The sequence below is a fragment of the Coregonus lavaretus genome, assembly GCF_964263955.1.
Source record: "Coregonus lavaretus genome assembly, contig: HAP1_SCAFFOLD_1850, whole genome shotgun sequence".
Classification (NCBI taxonomy): Eukaryota; Metazoa; Chordata; class Actinopteri; order Salmoniformes; family Salmonidae; genus Coregonus; species Coregonus lavaretus.
The window spans coordinates 70,788-90,894 of record NW_028166520.1 but is presented as its reverse complement, the minus strand read 5'-3'; the positions used below and the strand labels follow the sequence as shown (position 1 = coordinate 90,894).

At 46.4% G+C, this 20,107-nt stretch overlaps 1 protein-coding gene across 1 annotated transcript in view; it reads right to left on the bottom strand.

The window, feature by feature from the left end:
* Positions 1 to 2,010: 2,010 nt before the first annotated feature.
* Positions 2,011 to 20,107, bottom strand: part of LOC311114604 (NLR family CARD domain-containing protein 3-like) — a 39,501-nt gene continuing 21,404 nt past the window's right edge. Inside the window, exons 5-9 of the mRNA XM_084189842.1 lie at positions 6,831 to 6,956; positions 5,701 to 5,780; positions 4,017 to 4,190; positions 3,705 to 3,751; positions 2,011 to 3,161 (exon numbers count right to left, since the gene is read on the bottom strand). Of these exons, the coding sequence (XP_084045968.1) occupies positions 2,638 to 3,161; positions 3,705 to 3,751; positions 4,017 to 4,190; positions 5,701 to 5,780; positions 6,831 to 6,956 (951 nt within the window). The 3' untranslated portion in view covers positions 2,011 to 2,637. The remainder of the gene's footprint in view (positions 3,162 to 3,704; positions 3,752 to 4,016; positions 4,191 to 5,700; positions 5,781 to 6,830; positions 6,957 to 20,107) is intronic.

Here is a 20,107-nt window from a genome sequence, read left to right as displayed (position 1 = left end):
GTGTGGGTGGTTAGTGTGTGTGTGTGCAGTGTGTGTGTGTCTAGTGTGTGTGTGTGTGTGTGTGTCCAGTGTGTGTGTTTGTTCAGTGTGTGTGCGTGTGTGTGTGTTTTTTGTGTGTCCAGTGTGTGTGTGTGTGTGTGTGTGTGTGTGTGTGTGTGTCTTTGTGTGTGTCCAGTGTGTTTGTGTCCAGTGTGTATGTTCAGTGTGTGTGTGTGTGTTCAGTGTGTGTGTGTCCAGTGTGTGTGTGCAGTGTGTGTGTCTAGTGTGTGTGTGTGTGTGTGTGTGTGTCCAGTGTGTTTGTGTGTGTGTGTCCGGTGTTTGTGTGTGTTTGTCCTGCGTGTGTGTGTGTCCAGTGTGTGTGTGTTTGTCAAGTGTGTGTTTTTGTGTCTGTGTCCAGTGTGTGTGTGTGTGTGTTTGTGTGTTTGTGTGTGTCCAGTGTGTGTGTCGAGTGTGAGTGTGTCCAGTGTGTGTGTGTGTCCAGTGTGTGTGTGTCCAGTGTGTGTTTGTCCAGTTTGTGTGTGTGTCCGGTGTGTGTGTGTGCGTGTTTGTGTGTGTCCAGTGTGTGTGTGTGTCCAGTGTGTGTGTGTACAGTGTGTGTGTGTGTGTGTGTGTTTGTCCAGTGTGTGTATTTGTCCAGTGTGTGTGTGTGTTTGTGTGTTTCCAGTGTGTGTGTGTGTATAACAATTCAATAATGATGAGACAGGAGACAGGAATCAGATCAACGATTTATCTGGAACGTGATCATCTCAACACATACAAACCCCCATGATGCTCTGCAGCACAACCCCAATATACAACAAATACATAAATAAGTAAATGGACACGAAACAAAACTCATAGAGGAATTTAAATGTTCAGTTGTAGAAAGTAGGGCCATGGGATAGGGTCAGAAAGGTCAGTATGTTTGATAACTGGTTACAGAGGTGACATAACAAGCATAAGGTCCATTATAACACAGTGAAGTAGAGGTGGGAGCTAAAAGCAGACATGGACAGTGAGACGGTGTGAGGAGGTCAGGGTTGAAACACTAGATCAGGACAGGTAGAAATGGCAGGGCTGGAAATACACACAGAGACACATTCTGATCATGGCTCAGACCTGACCTGAGACACCCAAACAGAAGATGCCATAGCAAAGTCCTGTGCAGTAGGCTATATGGGATTTCCTTTCATCAAAATCCAACACATGGAAATGTGTCCCGTGTGTGTGTGTGTGTGTGTGTGAGTGTGTGTGTGTGTGTGTGTGAGAGTGTGTCCAGTGTGTGTGTGTGTGTCCAATGTTTGTGTCCAGTGTGTGTGTGTCCAGTGTGTGCGCCCAGTGTGTGTGTGTGTGTCTAGAGTGTGTGTGTGTGTGAGTCCTGTGTGTGTGTGTTCAGTGTGTGTGTCCAGTGTGTGTGTGTGTGTGTTCAGTGTGTGTGTGTGTGTCCAGTGTGTGTGTGTGTGTGTCCTGTGTGTGTGTGTCCACTGTGTGTGTTCAGTGTGTGTGTGTGTGTGTGTGTGTGTGTGTGTGTGTGTGTGTCCAGTGTGTGTGTGTGTGTTCAGTGTGTTTGTCCAGTGTGTTTGTCCAGTGTGTGTGTGTCCAGTGTGTGTGTATGTGTCCAGTGTGAGTGTGTCCAGTGTGTGTGTGTGTTTGTGTGTCCAGTGTGTGTGTTTGTGTGTCCAGTGTGTGTGTGTGTGTGTCCAGTGTGTGTGTGTGTTCAGTGTATGTGTGTGTGTACAGTGTGTGTATGTCCAGTGTGTGTGTGTGTGTGTCCAGTGTGTGTGTGTGTGTTCAGTGTGTGTGTGTCCAGTGTGTTTGTCCAGTGTGTTTGTGTGTGTGTGTGTGTGTGTGTGTGTGTCCAGTGTGAGTGTGTCCAGTGTGTGTGTGTGTTTGTGTGTCCAGTGTGTGTGTGTCCAGTGTGTGTGTTTGTGTGTCCAGTGTGTGTGTGTGTGTGTCCAGTGTGTGTGTGTGTCCAGTGTGTATGTTCAGTGTATGTGTGTGTGTCCAGTGTGTGTGTTCAGTGTGTGTGTGTCCAGTGTGTGTGTGTACAGTGTGTGTGTGTCCAGTGTGTGTGTACAGTGTGTGTGTCCAGTTTGTGTGTGTGTGTGTCCAGTGTGTGTGTGTCCAGTGTGTGTGTGTGTCCAGTGTTTGTGTTTGTCCAGTGTGTGTATGTGTCCAGTGTTTGTGTTGGTCCAGTGTGTGTGTGTGTGTGTGTGTGTGTGTGTGTGTGTGTGTGTGTGTGTGTGTGTGTGTGTGTGTGTGTGTGTGTGTGTGTGTGTGTGTGTGTTTGTGTCCAGTGTTTGTGTGTGTCCAGTGTTTGTGTGTGTCCAGTGTGTGTGTTCAGTGTGTGTGTGTATGTACAGTGTGTGTGTCCAGTGTGTGTGCGTGTGTGTCCAGTGTGTGTGCGTGTGTGTCCAGTGTGTGTGTGTGTCCAGTGTGTGTGTGTCCAGTGTGTGTGTGTGTCCAGTGTTTGTGTTTGTCCAGTGTGTGTATGTGTCCAGTGTGTGTGTGTGTGTGTGTGTGTGTGTGTGTGTGTGTGTGTGTGTGTGTTTGTGTCCAGTGTGTGTACAGTGTCCAGTGTGTGTGTGTCCAGTGTGTGTGTTTGTGTCCAGTGTGTCCAGTGTGTTTGTGTGTGTCCAGTGTTACCATGGTCATTATTTACAGGGACACTGAGGAGCCATCCCAAACCCTAAACCCTGGATAGAGGGTCTCAGTGAATGTGGAGTGGAATGTGTTCAGGTGGGTCAGTGTGTCAGAGGAGACTCTGTAGAAGGACAGAGTGCCGGCTGGCCAGTCCAGATACACTCCTACTCTGTGGGAGCCGGAGGAGGGGACGTCTATGGTAGTGGACTTATTATTGTGCCAGGCAAAGTAACTGTTGCCAGAGCAGAACAGACTCCAGGACTTGTCATTGTATCCAATAATACAGTCAGTACCCCCTCCTCTCCTGCTGATTCCTTTATATGCCACTCCTATATCAGCCCCTCCCCCACTCCACTCTGCCTCCCAGTAACAGCGCCCAGTCAGACCCTCTCTACACAGCACCTGTTCCCAGCCCTTAAATCTCTCTGGGTGATCAGGATACGGCTGCTTCTCTGTCCTCCATGTCACCTTTCTGTTCTCCTCAGACAGAGAGAGGAATCTGTTTAGTGTGTTTGGGTCCAGTGTGAAATCACAGACATCTGATGGATGAAACCACAATATTAGAAATCATCATCATTCACATTAGAATGTTAACTCACTTTTCACTAATTCATTTAATGTAGATGTTTCTAGGTATCAAAAGGAGAAGTTAAGGTAACTTGAGATTTGTTGAATGAACATATGTTATACGGTATGGTAATATAAAACACACTTATTCCCATTAATTACACACACACACACACACACACACATCCTGAACACACACACACACACATCCTGAACACACACATATCCTGAACACACACACACATCCTGCACACACACACACACACACACACACTGAATACACACACACACACACACACACATTTCTAATGTAACAGGAACATGCCACACACACACAGACACACACATTGTCAAAGCAATTCTTTGTAAACTTTGGTGTCCCTGATTTCTGCTTCTGTAGAACTACAGCTGATATTTAATATGACCAAGTAAGTAATGATGGTGGTCTTTGACTTTGACTTCACTTGAATTAAGACTTATTCTTAGTCATATTCTTCACAGCAGTCAACACTCACATTTTCTAAGTCCAGGTTTCATTGTGTTCTCTCCACCATGTTCCACACTGTAGCGGTAAGCAGAAGAACAGACAGTCATTGAGGGATACACGTGAACTCACACACACACACACACACACACACACACACACACACACACACACACACACACACACACACACACACACACACACACACACACACACACACACACACACACACACACACAGTCTTTATATAACTTAGTCCAAGTGGTGGTCAGAATGTTTGTCTTAACTAGCCTGATAACTCCAACATGTCTGATATGAACATTGACATAAACCCTCTACATACTTGAGTTTCTCCAGTCTGCAGTGTGGATCCTCCAGTCCAGCAGAGAGCAGTCTGACTCCTGAGTCTCCTGGGTGATTGTAGCTCAGGTCCAGCTCTCTCAGGTGTGAGGGGTTTGACTTCAGAGCTGAGACCAGAGAAGCACAGCCTTCCTCTGTGACTAGACAGCCTGGCAGCCTGCAAAGTGTCAAATCATATTAAAACCACACTGCTATTCTTTGGTGGTCAAAATAGTGGCAGTATATTTTTTCAAAATGTTCAGATACATCAGTGTCCTGAAATCTGCCATATCTATTCATAAATTAATGTATCATTATTAGAAATTATCAAAGTATTGCTTGTAGATAGAAACATGTATAGTACAAATATTTGAGTAGACTGACCAGAGCAGTTTAAAAAGCAGTATCAGTCAAAAGACAGACAGTGAGGTATCAGATTTAGATTGTATTGAGTATACAGTCCACACCATATATATTTTGACAGTGAAGCTAACATTTTAAATGTGGCTCTGTACTCCAGCATTTTGGATTTCAGATCAAATGTTTCATATGAGGTGACAGTATATAATGTCACCTTTTATTTGAGGATTTGAGCATGACTGTAAGTCGCTTTGGATAAAAGCGTCTGCTAAATGGCATATTATATTATATTATTATTATTATATTAAAGGATATTTTAATACATATCTGTTTCACCGTTTAGAAATGAAAGCACTTTATGTATCTAGTCCCCCTATTTGAAGAAGTCATAAGTATTCTGACCAATTCACTTATAGTGTATTAAAGTAGTCAAAAGTTTAGTATTTTGATCCAAACTCGTTGGTTGCATTTGCAGTTTATTTTGGTTTATGTTTTGCCCAATAGTAACTGAATGATGGATGATGACTGGAGTAATTTTCTGTCTAAGTGAGTAGATAACATGTTTCTAAACACTATTAAATGAATCCTGATGATGACATGAAGAAAAACCATGAATGAATCATGAATAATAATGAGTGAGAAAGTTACAGAGGCTAAAACAAAACATGCTAACCTCTCACCATTACCAATAACAGAGGGGGTATAATCCTTGTGCCTCTGTAACTTTCTCATTCATCATCATTCACCATTCATTCATGATTATTCATAATCATAGTAGCATCCACATGAATGTAGAAGTGTTCAGAAACATTTTCTATTCTTACTGACAATACAAGTGAAGTGACTATAAAATGACAGGACATTTTTCTCCATTCAGTTTCTATTGGGGAAAACATCATCAAAAACACAACCAAGACAAACTGCAAATGTATTCAACAAGTTTGTAGAATCACAAGCTTGATGTAATCACTGCAGGTAAGGAATATGGGACCAAATACTAAACGTATGACTACTTTAATACAATATAAGAGAATGTGTCCAAATTATTACGACTTTTTCAAATGGGGGACTAGATACATAAAGTGCTTTCATTTCTAAACAGTAAAACAGATATGTATGAAAATATCCTCAAATAAAAGGTGACATTCTGTACTGTTGCCTAATATGAAACTTTCTATCTCAAATCCAAAATGCTGGAGCATAGCACCAAATGTAAAACTGTAAGCTTCACTGTCCAATCACATATGGTGTGGACTATGTGTGCCTGGTAAACACATGTGGATCTGGTGAACAGTTATCACTTGTTGACCAACTACAGGAATACTGACCTCAGAGTCTCCAGTTTACAGTGGGGATTCCCCAGTCCAGCAGAGAGCAGCTTCACTCCTGAATCCTTCAGGTCATTGTTACTCAGATCCAGCTCTCTCAGGTGTGAGGGGTTTGACTTCAGAGCTGAGACCAGAGAAGCACAGCCTTCCTCTGTGACTAGACAGCCTGACAGCCTGCAAAGAGTCAAATCATATTAAAACCACACTGCTATTCTTTGGTGGTGAAAATTGTGGCAGTATATTTTTACAACATATTCAGATATATCAGTGTCCTGAAACCTGCCATATCCATTCATAAATGAATGTATCATTATTAGAAATGATCATAATATTGCTTGTAGAGAGAAACATGTATAGTACGAATATTTGAGTTGACTGACCAGACCAGTTTAAAAAGCACTATCAGTCAAAAGACAGACAGTGAGGTATCAGATTTACCGTATTTTCCGCACTATAAAGCGCACCGGAGTATAAGCCGCAGCAGCTAAATTGAATGATGTGTACATATATAAGCCGCACTGGACTATAAGCCGCAGGTGTTTTAATGTTTAATCACCATATGTAAGGATTCATGCACAGAGGGGATTGTCGGGAAAGAGATGGCTGCTTGAGGAAGCTCCCATTTATTAACATTTCAACAAACAAGTTGCATATTTGCATAACGTATTCGAGCAAAATTAGTTAATAGCGTCACAATCATTTAACCACTTATCTTTGGTTATTTTTGAAAAACCTTGAAAAAGTGTGCACATCTTTGAAAATGTATCTATATTATAGCCTACAGTAGTACCATAACAAAAAACAAAGCTTACAGCGCTTGACGAGGCAATATCAATGGCTAAATTAAATGTGTTTTTTTTAAGTGCAAAATAAAGTGCCTGTAACACGACAGTAAGCGCGTAAGCCTAAAGTTGCAGCAACATGGCTGCTTAAAATATACGGTAATCAGCCTACCAGAAAAGTCATTAATCCTCGTCTTCATCTTTTAGGCTAAGGTGCAGTACACGGCTGTAACCAGAAAAGTCAAGTCATTAATCCTCATCTCCGTCTTCTTCCTGCGTACTAAAACCACCAAAGTCCTCATCTTCAGTGTCGGAAATGAACAGGCTCAGGGTGGCTTTGTCAGCCACTCTCCTCTCTCCTTCGTTGACGCTCTCAAAACCAAAGAACTCCTCTTCGTCACTGTCGGAATCGAACAGCCTCTGAAGGGCCTCAGCTGTGGCGGCGTCCTCCTCTTCATCACGCAGCAGTCCAGCCTTTCGGAACCCGTTAATGATCGTGGATGTTTTGACACTCCTCCACGCTATCAGGATCCACTCGCAAACTTGAGCGAAAGTTGCTTTTCGCATGCGACCAGTTTTGGTGAATGATTTATCGCCGCTAGTCATCCACGCCTCCCACTGAACGCGTAGTGCCACTTTGAACGCACGATTGACACTGATGTCGAGTGGCTGCAGATGCTTCGTTGTGCCCCCAGGAATCACAGCTGGAATGGAGTTTGTGCTCTTGATGGCTGCTTTCACATAATCCGTTATATGGGCCCTCATGCTGTCCAAAACGAGCAAAGCTTTTTTTGGGCGAAAGAATCCTCCAGGGCGCTTGACGTAGCACTCATTCAGCCACTCATTCAGCCACTCATTCAGCCACTCATTCAGCCACTCATTCAGACACTCATTCATTACGCTTTCCATCATCCACCCTTTCTTGTTGACTTTAAACGAGATGCCATTCAATATTTTCTATTTTCATTTCGGTGGCGACTGTTTCAGCTTTCAGTCGGATCTGCACGGTGGAAACACCTCGGCCGTCTGCTCTCTGTGTGTTCACCCAATCTTCAAGAAAGTCTTCAAGTTAGGGCCATCTGCTTTTATTACTTCTGAAAGCTTTTTTTGACTTTGCATTGAGACAGTTCTTCCCGCTGGCGTCTCCAACGTCTCACCATTGACTCATTGAAGCCAAGGCTACGTGCAGCAGCTCTATTTCCTTCTTTTACAGCCAGATTGACTGCCTTTAACTTAAAAGCTGCATCATATGCATTTCTACGTTTGTTTTCCATAATGAGGGTTTGTGCATGAAAACTTCCTTTGCACGAACTGTCTCGCTCTCGTAATGTCTGTCTGTCTTGCTCTCGTTCTGTCTCTCGTACCACTCTCGGTTCCACTTTTACTTTTGCGCGCTACCCGTCTCACTCTTTTCCGGCCTCCAGCTTTTCCTGCTGGAGCCCGCCGCTTAAAGGTGGGGGGCGCGGACCGTTCATAGAGCCCATAGAGTTAAAGTTGGTGGACTGTCACCTGTAAAATCCATAGATTTAGGAGGTCTTCTAGTGGCCGTTAGCTGTAAAAATCCATACATTAGCCGCACCGTTATATAAGCCGCAGGGGTCGAAAAATTGGAAAAAAGGCGCGGCTTATAGTCCGAAAGTTACGGTAGATTGTATTGAGTATACAGTCCACACCATATCTATTTTGACAGTGAAAATAACATTTTAAATGTGGCTCTATACTCCAGCATTTTGGATTTGAGATCAAATGTTTCATATGAGGTGAAAGTATATAATGTCACCTTTTATTTGAGGGTATTTGAATACATATCTGATTCACCATTTAGAAATGAAAGCACTTTATGTATCTAGTCCCCCACTTTTGAAGAAGTCATAAGTATTTTGATAAATTCACTCATAGTGTATTAAAGTAGTCAAAAGTTTAGTATTTGGTCCCAAACTCGTTGGTTGCATTTGCAGTTTGTTTTGGTTGTGTTTTGGGTTATGTTTTGCCCCATAGTAACTGAATTGTGGATGATGACTTGAGTAATTTTCTGTCTAAGTGAGTAGATAACATGTTTCTAAACACTACTAACTGAATCCTGATGATGCCATGATTTAGAAAAATCATGAATGAATCATGAATAATAATGAGTGAGAAAGTTACAGAGGCTACAACAAAATATGCTAACCTCTCACCATTACCAATAACAGAGGGGGTATGATCCTTGTTCCTCTGTAACTTTCTCATTCATCATCATTCACGATTCATTCATGATTATTCATAATCATGGTAGCATCCACATGAATGTAGAAGTGTTCAAAAACATCTTCTATTCTTACTGACAATACAAGTGAAGTGACTCCAAAATGACAGGACATTATTCACCATTCAGTTTCTATTAGGAAAAACATCATCTAAAACACAACCAAGACAAACTGCAAATGTATTCAACAAGTTTGTAGAATCACAGGCTTGATGTAATCACTGCAGGTAAGGAATATGGGACCAAATACTAAACTTATGACTACTTTAATACAATATAAGTGACTATGTCCAAATTATTACGACTTTTTCAAATGGGAGAACTAGACACATAAAGTGCTTTCATTTCCAAACAGTAACACAGATATGTATGTATACCCTCAAATAAAAGGTGACATTCTGTACTGTTGCATAATATGAAACATTATATCTCAAATCCAAAATGATGGAGCATAGCACCAAATGTAAAACTGTAAGCTTCACTGTCCAAACAAATATGGTGTGGACTATGTGTGCCTGGTAAACACATGTGGATCTGGTGAGCAGTTATCACTTGTTGACCAACTACAGGAATACTGACCTCAGAGTCTCCAGTTTACAGTGGGGATTCCCCAGTCCAGCAGAGAGCAGCTTCACTCCTGAATCCTTCAGGTCATTGTTACTCAGATCCAGCTCTCTCAGGTTTGAGGGGTTTGACTTCAGAGCTGAGACCAGAGAAGCACAGCCTTCCTCTGTGACTAGACAGCCTGACAGCCTGCAAAGAGTCAAATCATATTAAAATCACACTGCTCTATTCTTTGGCGGTGAAAATAGTGGCAGTATATTTTTTCAACATATTCAGATATATCAGTGTCCTGAAACCTGCCATATCTATTCATAAATTAATGTATCATTATGAGAAACGATAAATTATCAAAGTATTGCTTGTAGAGAGATAAACATAAAAGTACAAATATTTGAGTAGACTGACGAGAGCACTTTAAAAAGCAGTATCAGTCAAAAGACAGACAGTGAGGTATCAGATTTAGATTGTAATGAGTATACAGTCCACACCATATGTATTTTGACAGTGAAGCCAACTTTTTAAATATGGCTCTATACTCCAGCATTTTGGATTTGAGATCAAATGTTTCATATGAGGTGACAGTATATAATGTCACCTTTTATTTTAGGGTATTTTAATACATATCTGTTTCACCGTTTAGAAATGAAAGCACTTTATGTATCTAGTCCCCCTATTTGAAGAAGTCATAAGTAGTCTGACCAATTCACTTATAGTGTATTAAAGTAGTCAGAAGTTGAGTATTTGGTCCCAAACTCGTTGGTTGCATTTGCAGTTTGTTTTGGTTGTGTTTTGGGTTATGTTTTGCCCAATAGTAACTGAATGGTGGATGATGACTGGAGTAATTTTCTGTCTAATTGAGTAGATAACATGTTTCTAAACATTACTAAATTAATCCTGATAATGCCATGATTAATAAAAATCATGAATGAATCATGAACAATAATGAGTGAGAAAGTTCCAGAGGCTACAACAAAACATGCTAAACTCTCACCATTACCAATAACAGAGGGGGTATGATCCTTGTTCCTCTGTAACTTTCTCATTCATCATCATTCACGATTCATTCATGATTATTCATAATCATAGTAGCATCCACATGAATGTAGAAGTGTTCAGAAACATATTCTATTCTTACTGACAATACAAGTGAAGTGACTCCAAAATGACAGGACATTAATCACCATTCAGTTTCTATTAGGAAAAACATCATCCAAAACACAACCAAGTCAAACTGCAAATGTATTCAACAAGTTTGTAGAATCACAAGCTTGATGTAATCACTGCAGGTAAGGAATATGGGACCAAATACTAAACTTATGACTACTTTAATACAATATAACTGACTATGTCCAAATTATTACGACTTTTTCAAATGGGAGAACTAGACACATAAAGTGCTTTCATTTCCAAACAGTAACACAGATATGTATGAATACCCTCAAATAAAAGGTGACATTCTGTACTGTTGCCTAATATGAAACATTATATCTCAAATCCAAAATGCTGGAGCATAGCACCAAATGTAAAACTATAAGCTTCACTGTCCAAACACATATGGTGTGGACTATGTGTGCCTGGTAAACACATGTGGATCTGGTGAACAGTTATCACTTGTTAACCAACTACAGGAATACTGACCTCAGAGTCTCCAGTTTACAGTGGGGATTCCCCAGTCCAGCAGAGAGCAGCTTCACTCCTGAATCCTTCAGGTCATTGTTACTCAGATCCAGCTCTCTCAGGTGTGAGGGGTTTGACTTCAGAGCTGAGACCAGAGAAGCACAGCCTTCCTCTGTGACTAGACAGCCTGACAGCCTGTAAAGAGTCAAATCATATTAAAACCACACTGCCATTCTTTGGTGGTGAAAATAGTGGCAATATATTTTTTCAACATATTCAGATATATCAGTGTCCTGAAACCTGCCATATCTATTCATAAATTAATGAATGTTTCATTATTAGAAATGATCATATATTGATTGTAGAGAGAAACATGTATAGTACGAATATTTGAGTAGACTGACCAGAGCAGTTTAAAAAGCAGTATCAGTCAAAAGACAGACAGTGAGGTATCAGATTTAGATTGTATTGAGTATACAGTCCACACCATATATATTTTGACAGTGAAGATAACATTTTAAATGTGGCTCTATACTCCAGCATTTTGGATTTGAGATTAAATGTTTTATATGAGGTGACAGTACAGAATGACACCTTTTATTTGAGGGTATTTTAATACATATCTGTTTCACCGTTTAGAAATGAAACACTTTATGTATCTAGTCCCCCTATTTGAAGAAGTCATAAGTATTCTGACCAATTCACTTATAGTGTATTAAAGTAGTCAAAAGTTTAGTATTTGGTTGTGAACTCGTTGGTTGCATTTGCAGTTTGTTTTGGTTGTGTCAGCTTCCTGCTTTTCCTGTTTGTCTCCGGGCCTCTAGAGGTCAGCTGTGTTCCCCTCTGCCTTAGTTATTCCTCGTGTGTCCTCATTAGTTTGATCCAGGTCACCTGTGCCTTGTTTTCCCTTTAGTATTTTAGCTGTGTGTTTTCCCCTTGTTTCTCACTTGGTTATTGCGTCCTGACTATGTGTCTCCTGCTTTGTCCCACCGTGTCTGTCCTAGTAAGTTGTTCGAAGTTCGCGGATCCGGCAAGGAGACGAATGGAAGACGGCGTTCAACACGCCCACGGGGCACTATGAATATCGGGTGATGCCGTTCGGGCTCACCAATGCCCCCGCAGTATTCCAAGCCCTGATTAATGATGTTCTCCGGGATATGTTTAATCTGTTCGTCTTCGTGTACCTGGACGATATCCTCATCTTCTCGAGGTCACTGAAGGAGCATGAGGGGCATGTTAGCAGGGTTCTCCAGAGGCTCCTTGACAATCACCTCTACGTTAAGCCTGAGAAGTGTGAATTTCATGTTTCTCAGACTCAGTTTCTCGGGTTTATTGTCACTCCCGGGCACCTAGAGATGGATCCCAAGAAGGTCAAGGCGGTCCACGATTGGCCCACACCTGCCACGGTCAAGGAGGTTCAACGGTTCATTGGCTTTTCTAACTTCTATCGGAAGTTCATTAAGAATTTCAGCTCGGTGGTAGCCCCCTTGACGACGCTTACCAAGGGAGGAGGGACCAAGATTCACTGGGGTCCGGAAGCAGCAGGGGCCTTCGAGGATCTCAAGCGCCGCTTCACTTCTGCTCCGATTCTGGTGACCCCTGACCCAGAGAGACCTTTCGTGGTGGAGGTGGACGCCTCAGAGGTGGGGGTGGGAGCCGTCCTGTCACAGAGGGGTGCGGATGGGAGATTACACCCTTGTGCCTTCATGTCTCGCCGCCTGTCTGAGGCCGAGCGCAACTACCACGTGGGGGATCTAGAGTTGCTTGCGGTTAAACTGGCCTTGGAAGAATGGCGCCATTGGCTGGAGGGGGCTCAGCACCCTTTCCAGGTTCTCACAGACCACAAGAACCTGGAATATCTCCAACAGGCTAAGCGGATGAACCCTCGGCAAGCACGATGGTCCCTTTTCTTTAATCGATTCCAGTTCCTCCTGACTTACCGACCTGGCACCAAGAACGTCAAGCCGGATGCTCTGTCTCGAGTCTATTCTCCCGAGGTACAAGAGAAGCCCTTGGCATCGATTATTCCGAGGTCTAGGATCGTCGCACCTCTTCAGTGGGAACTAGAAAGAGGGGTACGAGAAGCTCTTGTCCATGAGCCCGATCCAGGCGGTGGTCCTGCCGGTCGCCTGTACGTTCCTCTCTCTGTTCGGGCCCGCGTCTTGCAGTGGGGTCATGAGTCGCCCTTGACATGCCATCCAGGCAGTGCTCGCACACTGGAATTCCTCCGACGGCGGTTTTGGTGGCCGTCCATCAAGAAGGACGTGCAGGTCTATGTTGAGGCCTGCCCTGTGTGCAACCAGGGAAAGTCGACACACCAGCGACCCCAGGGACTGCTCCATCCCTTACCTGTTCCTCGAAGGCCATGGTCACACCTTTCTCTGGACTTTGTTACGGGACTTCCTCTATCCCAGGGCAACACTGTCATCCTAGTGGTGGTAGACCGGTTCTCTAAGGCTGCCCGGTTTATTCCCCTGCCCAAGCTGCCCTCGGCTAAGGAGACTGCTGAGCTCCTCATGAACCATGTCTTCCGGATATTTGGTATTCCCCTGGACGTGGTCTCTGACCGAGGTCCCCAATTCTCGTCCCGGTTTTGGGGGGCCTTCTGCAGGCTTGTTGGGGCCACAGCCAGCCTATCGTCGGGGTTCCATCCAGAGTCTAATGGCCAAACGGAACAGATTAATCAGGATCTGGAGACCACCCTGCGGTGTATGGCGGCCAGTAATCCCACGTCTTGGGCCACCTACATCATTTGGGCTGAATATGCCCACAACACCCTCCAGTCCTCAGCCACCGGATTGTCCCCCTTCGAATGCCAGTTCGGTTACAACCCTCCATTATTTCCAGAGGAGGAGGCGCAAGTTGGTGTTCCCTCGGCCCAGCGCTTTGTCCAACGCTGTAGGCGGACCTGGAAGAAGGCCAGGCGTGCCCTCCTTCGGACCTCCCAGAGATACCAAAGTCAGGCTAATCGCCACCGCCGGACGGCCCCTAGTTTCCGAGCTGGTCAGAGAGTTTGGTTGGCCACTAAGAACCTGCCCCTCCGGGTCGAATCCAAGAAGCTTTCCCAGAGATACATCGGCCCTTTCCGCATTGCTAGAAAGGTTAACCCTGTGTCTTATCGTTTGGTTCTCCCTCGCTCCCTTCGTATTAACCCCACTTTCCATGTCTCACTTATTAAACCTGTCTTGTCTTCTCCCTTTGCCCCCCCACGCAGACCCCCGCCACCTCCCAGGATTATTGACGGCCAGCCAGCCTACACAGTCCGCCGGATACTGGACTCCCGGAGGGTCCAGAACTCTCTGCAGTATCTGGTGGACTGGGAGGGCTACGGGCCAGAGGAGCGCTCCTGGGTTCCAGCCAGGGACATCCTGGACCCAGGGTTGGTCCGAGATTTTCGCACCCTGAGGCCAGGGTGTTCTGGAAGGAACGTCAGGAGTCGTTCCTAGAGGAGGGGGTCCTGTCAGCTTCCTGCTTTTCCTGTTTGTCTCCGGGCCTCTAGAGGTCAGCTGTGTTCCCCTCTGCCTTAGTTCTTCCTCGTGTGTCCTCATTAGTTTGATCCAGGTCACCTGTGCCTTGTTTTCCCTTTAGTATTTTAGCTGTGTGTTTTCCCCTTGTTTCTCACTTGGTTATTGCGTCCTGACTATGTGTCTCCTGCTTTGTCCCACCGTGTCTGTCCTAGTAAGTTGTTCGAAGTTATCTTTAGTTTGTTTTTCTCCCCTCGTGGAGTTGTTTTGTTTTGCCTCCTGTTTTGGAACAATAAATCTACTTGCCTGGAGTATTGCCTTGGGTGTTTCATTTGGGTCCTACAACACCTCCTCTGTGGCTAAGGGGTAGTACCCCCAGCTCTCCACATCTGAGACCGGAGTTCTAGCCCGGCTTGTGACAGAATAACCAAGTCAATCATGGACCCAGAAACACTCAGTTCCCAGGACCTGTTGGCGGTGATCACTCGACATGATGCTTCTTTCCAGCGCCATGAAGCCGTTCTCAGCCGACAAGAGGAGCTGATGGCTAGTCATTCTCAACTCCTGGCCGAAATGATGAGTTCCCTCCGCCATTTCTTTGAACGCCTACCTGGTCCTCTCCCTTCCCCCATGTCACCCCCCAGTGACGACAGGTCGTCTCGGTTGGCGGAGCCCTGACTACCACCTCCCAAGCCCTTTTCTGGGGATCCAAGCTCTTGCCAGGGTTTCCTCACCCAATGCTCCCTCACCTTCGAGCTCCAACCCTCAAGTTTTCCCACAGACCGTTCCAAGATTGCCTACATCATTACCCTTCTTTCAGACAAGGCGCTCGCCTGGGCTTCTGCGGTGTGGCAGTCCCAGGAGGCCTGTTGTGACTCCCACGCTGCATTTGTAGAAGAGTTCAAGCGGGTGTTCGATCATCCTGTCAGTGGGCGGGAGGCTTCCAAGCGCCTACTGTCTCTCCGTCAGGGCCCCCGAAGCACGGCAGATTTTGCCATTGATTTCCGGACCATAGCAGCAAGGAGCGGATGGAATGATGAGGCGCTGAGGGTCTGCTTTCAGGGAGGGTTATCTGAGCCCCTTCAAGATGAGTTAGCCACCCGAGAACCAGCTGGTGATCTCGAGTCCCTCATAGCCTTGGCCATCCGCCTGGACAATCGTCTAAGAGAGCGGAGAACGGCTCGCCATCAGGTGTCTCAGTCCCAAGTTCCTCTGAGCAGCTCTGTTCCTCCTGTTTGGACTCCGTCATTCAGAGCTTCCCCGGCTCCTGAACTGCTCCAGGATTCCCCGGAGAGCATGCAGTTAGGCCGTTCCAGGCTTTCTCCCAACGAAAGGGAACGTCGCATGAGGGAACGTCGGTGCCTCTACTGCGGGGTTGCCGGCCACTTCCGCTCCACTTGCCCCGAGCTTTCGGGAAACGCCTGTCCCCGCCCAGCTACAGGAGGGCTGTGATGGGGAGAATTAGAGCGCCTCCTACTAACGCTGTCCTGGCTATTCCAGCCACTCTGTCCTGGGGGGGCCACCAGCATCGGGTCCAGGCTATGATCGATTCCGGTGCCGCAGGTGATTTCCTGGATGTAACCTTGGCTAAGGAACTTAAGATCCCTACCCAACTACTTCCTCAACCCCAGGCAGTTACAGCCTTAGATGGCAGACCTCTGGAACCAGGAAAGGTTACCGAGGCGACTCAGTCCCTGCGACTTACCATCTCTCAACACCAGCAGGAGGAGACCTTCTATCTCATTGACTCTCCCGAGTATCCTATTATCCTGGGTCACCCTTGGCTATGCAGACATAATCCCCAGATCGACTGGCCTACGGGCACCATTCTAAGCTGGGGTCCCACCTGCCAACTCACCTGCATGCTTCAGAGTCCCTCAGCCCCTAGTACCCAGTTTCAAGAGTCTGTTGACGTCTCCCGAGTCCCCAGTGTTTACCATCAGTTCAAGGCAGTGTTCAGCAAGGCCCGGGCTACTGCCTTACCGCCTCATCGCACGTATGACTGTGCCATTGATCTACTCCCTGGGTGCTGCCCTCCTAGAGGTCGGATCTTTTCCTTGTCCTCCCCCGAGCACGCAGCTATGGACACCTACATTAAGGAGTCCTTGGCAGCCGGCCTCATCTATGCCTCTACTTCCCCGGCTGGGGCGGGCTTCTTTTTTGTTGAAAAGAAAGACGGGGGTCTTAGGCCTTGTATTGATTACCGGGGACTCAACAAGATCACGGTTCGGAATCGATACCCCCTTCCTCTCATGGCCACTGCTTTTGAGCTGCTTCAAGGGGCTTCCATTTTTACTAAGCTGGATCTCCGCAATGCTTACCATCTCGTGCGGATCCGGCAAGGAGACGAATGGAAGACGGCGTTCAACACGCCCACGGGGCACTATGAATATCGGGTGATGCCGTTCGGGCTCACCAATGCCCCCACAGTATTCCAAGCCCTGATTAATGATGTTCTCCGGGATATGCTTAATCTGTTCGTCTTCGTGTACCTGGACGATATCCTCATCTTCTCGAGGTCACTGAAGGAGCATGAGGGGCATGTTAGCAGGGTTCTCCAGAGGCTCCTTGACAATCACCTCTACGTTAAGCCTGAGAAGTGTGAATTTCATGTTTCTCAGACTCAGTTTCTCGGGTTTATTGTCACTCCCGGGCACCTAGAGATGGATCCCAAGAAGGTCAAGGCGGTCCACGATTGGCCCACACCTGCCACGGTCAAGGAGGTTCAACGGTTCATTGGCTTTTCTAACTTCTATCGGAAGTTCATTAAGAATTTCAGCTCGGTGGTAGCCCCCTTGACGACGCTTACCAAGGGAGGAGGGACCAAGATTCACTGGGGTCCGGAAGCAGCAGGGGCCTTCGAGGATCTCAAGCGCCGCTTCACTTCTGCTCCGATTCTGGTGACCCCTGACCCAGAGAGACCTTTCGTGGTGGAGGTGGACGCCTCAGAGGTGGGGGTGGGAGCCGTCCTGTCACAGAGGGGTGCGGATGGGAGATTACACCCTTGTGCCTTCATGTCTCGCCGCCTGTCTGAGGCCGAGCGCAACTACCACGTGGGGGATCTAGAGTTGCTTGCGGTTAAACTGGCCTTGGAAGAATGGCGCCATTGGCTGGAGGGGGCTCAGCACCCTTTCCAGGTTCTCACAGACCACAAGAACCTGGAATATCTCCAACAGGCTAAGCGGATGAACCCTCGGCAAGCACGATGGTCCCTTTTCTTTAATCGATTCCAGTTCCTCCTGACTTACCGACCTGGCACCAAGAACGTCAAGCCGGATGCTCTGTCTCGAGTCTATTCTCCCGAGGTACAAGAGAAGCCCTTGGCATCGATTATTCCGAGGTCTAGGATCGTCGCACCTCTTCAGTGGGAACTAGAAAGAGGGGTACGAGAAGCTCTTGTCCATGAGCCCGATCCAGGCGGTGGTCCTGCCGGTCGCCTGTACGTTCCTCTCTCTGTTCGGGCCCGCGTCTTGCAGTGGGGTCATGAGTCGCCCTTGACATGCCATCCAGGCAGTGCTCGCACACTGGAGTTCCTCCGACGGCGGTTTTGGTGGCCGTCCATCAAGAAGGACGTGCAGGTCTATGTTGAGGCCTGCCCTGTGTGCAACCAGGGAAAGTCGACACACCAGCGACCCCAGGGACTGCTCCATCCCTTACCTGTTCCTCGAAGGCCATGGTCACACCTTTCTCTGGACTTTGTTACGGGACTTCCTCTATCCCAGGGCAACACCGTCATCCTAGTGGTGGTAGACCGGTTCTCTAAGGCTGCCCGGTTTATTCCCCTGCCCAAGCTGCCCTCGGCTAAGGAGACTGCTGAGCTCCTCATGAACCATGTCTTCCGGATATTTGGTATTCCCCTGGACGTGGTCTCTGACCGAGGTCCCCAATTCTCGTCCCGGTTTTGGGGGGCCTTCTGCAGGCTTGTTGGGGCCACAGCCAGCCTATCGTCGGGGTTCCATCCAGAGTCTAATGGCCAAACGGAACAGATTAATCAGGATCTGGAGACCACCCTGCGGTGTATGGCGGCCAGTAATCCCACGTCTTGGGCCACCTACATCATTTGGGCTGAATATGCCCACAACATTCTCCAGTCCTCAGCCACCGGATTGTCCCCCTTCGAATGCCAGTTCGGTTACAACCCTCCATTATTTCCAGAGGAGGAGGCGCAAGTTGGTGTTCCCTCGGCCCAGCGCTTTGTCCAACGCTGTAGGCGGACCTGGAAGAAGGCCAGGCGTGCCCTCCTTCGGACCTCCCAGAGATACCAAAGTCAGGCTAATCGCCACCGCCGGACGGCCCCTAGTTTCCGAGCTGGTCAGAGAGTTTGGTTGGCCACTAAGAACCTGCCCCTCCGGGTCGAATCCAAGAAGCTTTCCCAGAGATACATCGGCCCTTTCCGCATTGCTAGAAAGGTTAACCCTGTGTCTTATCGTTTGGTTCTCCCTCGCTCCCTTCGTATTAACCCCACTTTCCATGTCTCACTTATTAAACCTGTCTTGTCTTCTCCCTTTGCCCCCCCACGCAGACCCCCGCCACCTCCCAGGATTATTGACGGCCAGCCAGCCTACACAGTCCGCCGGATACTGGACTCCCGGAGGGTCCAGAACTCTCTGCAGTATCTGGTGGACTGGGAGGGCTACGGGCCAGAGGAGCGCTCCTGGGTTCCAGCCAGGGACATCCTGGACCCAGGGTTGGTCCGAGATTTTCGCACCCTGAGGCCAGGGTGTTCTGGAAGGAACGTCAGGAGTCAATCCTAGAGGAGGGGGTCCTGTCAGCTTCCTGCTTTTCCTGTTTGTCTCCGGGCCTCTAGAGGTCAGCTGTGTTCCCCTCTGCCTTAGTTCTTCCTCGTGTGTCCTCATTAGTTTGATCCAGGTCACCTGTGCCTTGTTTTCCCTTTAGTATTTTAGCTGTGTGTTTTCCCCTTGTTTCTCACTTGGTTATTGCGTCCTGACTATGTGTCTCCTGCTTTGTCCCACCGTGTCTGTCCTAGTAAGTTGTTCGAAGTTATCTTTAGTTTGTTTTTCTCCCCTCGTGGAGTTGTTTTGTTTTGCCTCCTGTTTTGGAACATTAAATCTACTTGCCTGGAGTATTGCCTTGGGTGTTTCATTTGGGTCCTACAACACCTCCTCTGTGGCTAAGGGGTAGTACCCCCAGCTCTCCACATCTGAGACCGGAGTTCTAGCCCGGCTTGTGACAGGTTGTGTTTTGGGTTATGTTTTGTCCGATATTAACTGAATGGTGGATGATGACTGGAGTAATTTTCTGTCTAAGTGAGTAGATAACATGTTTCTAAACATTACTAAATTAATCCTAATGATGCCATGATTAAGAAAAATCATGAATGTATCATGAATAATAATGAGTGAGAAAGTTACAGAGGCTACAACAAAACATGATAACCTCTCACCATTACCAATAACAGAGGGGGTATGATCCTTGTTCCTCTGTAACTTTCTCATTCATCATCATTCACGATTCATTCATGATTATTCATAATCATGATAGCATCCACATGAATGTAGAAGTGTTCAGAAACATCTTCTATTCTTACTGACAATACAAGTGAAGTGACTCCAAAATGACAGGACATTATTCACCATTCAGTTTCTATTGGGAAAAACATAATCCAAAACACAACCAAGACAAACTGCAAATGCATTCAAAAGTTTGTAGATTCACAAGCTTGACGTAATCACTGTGGGTAAGGAATATGGGACCAAATACTAAACTTATGACTA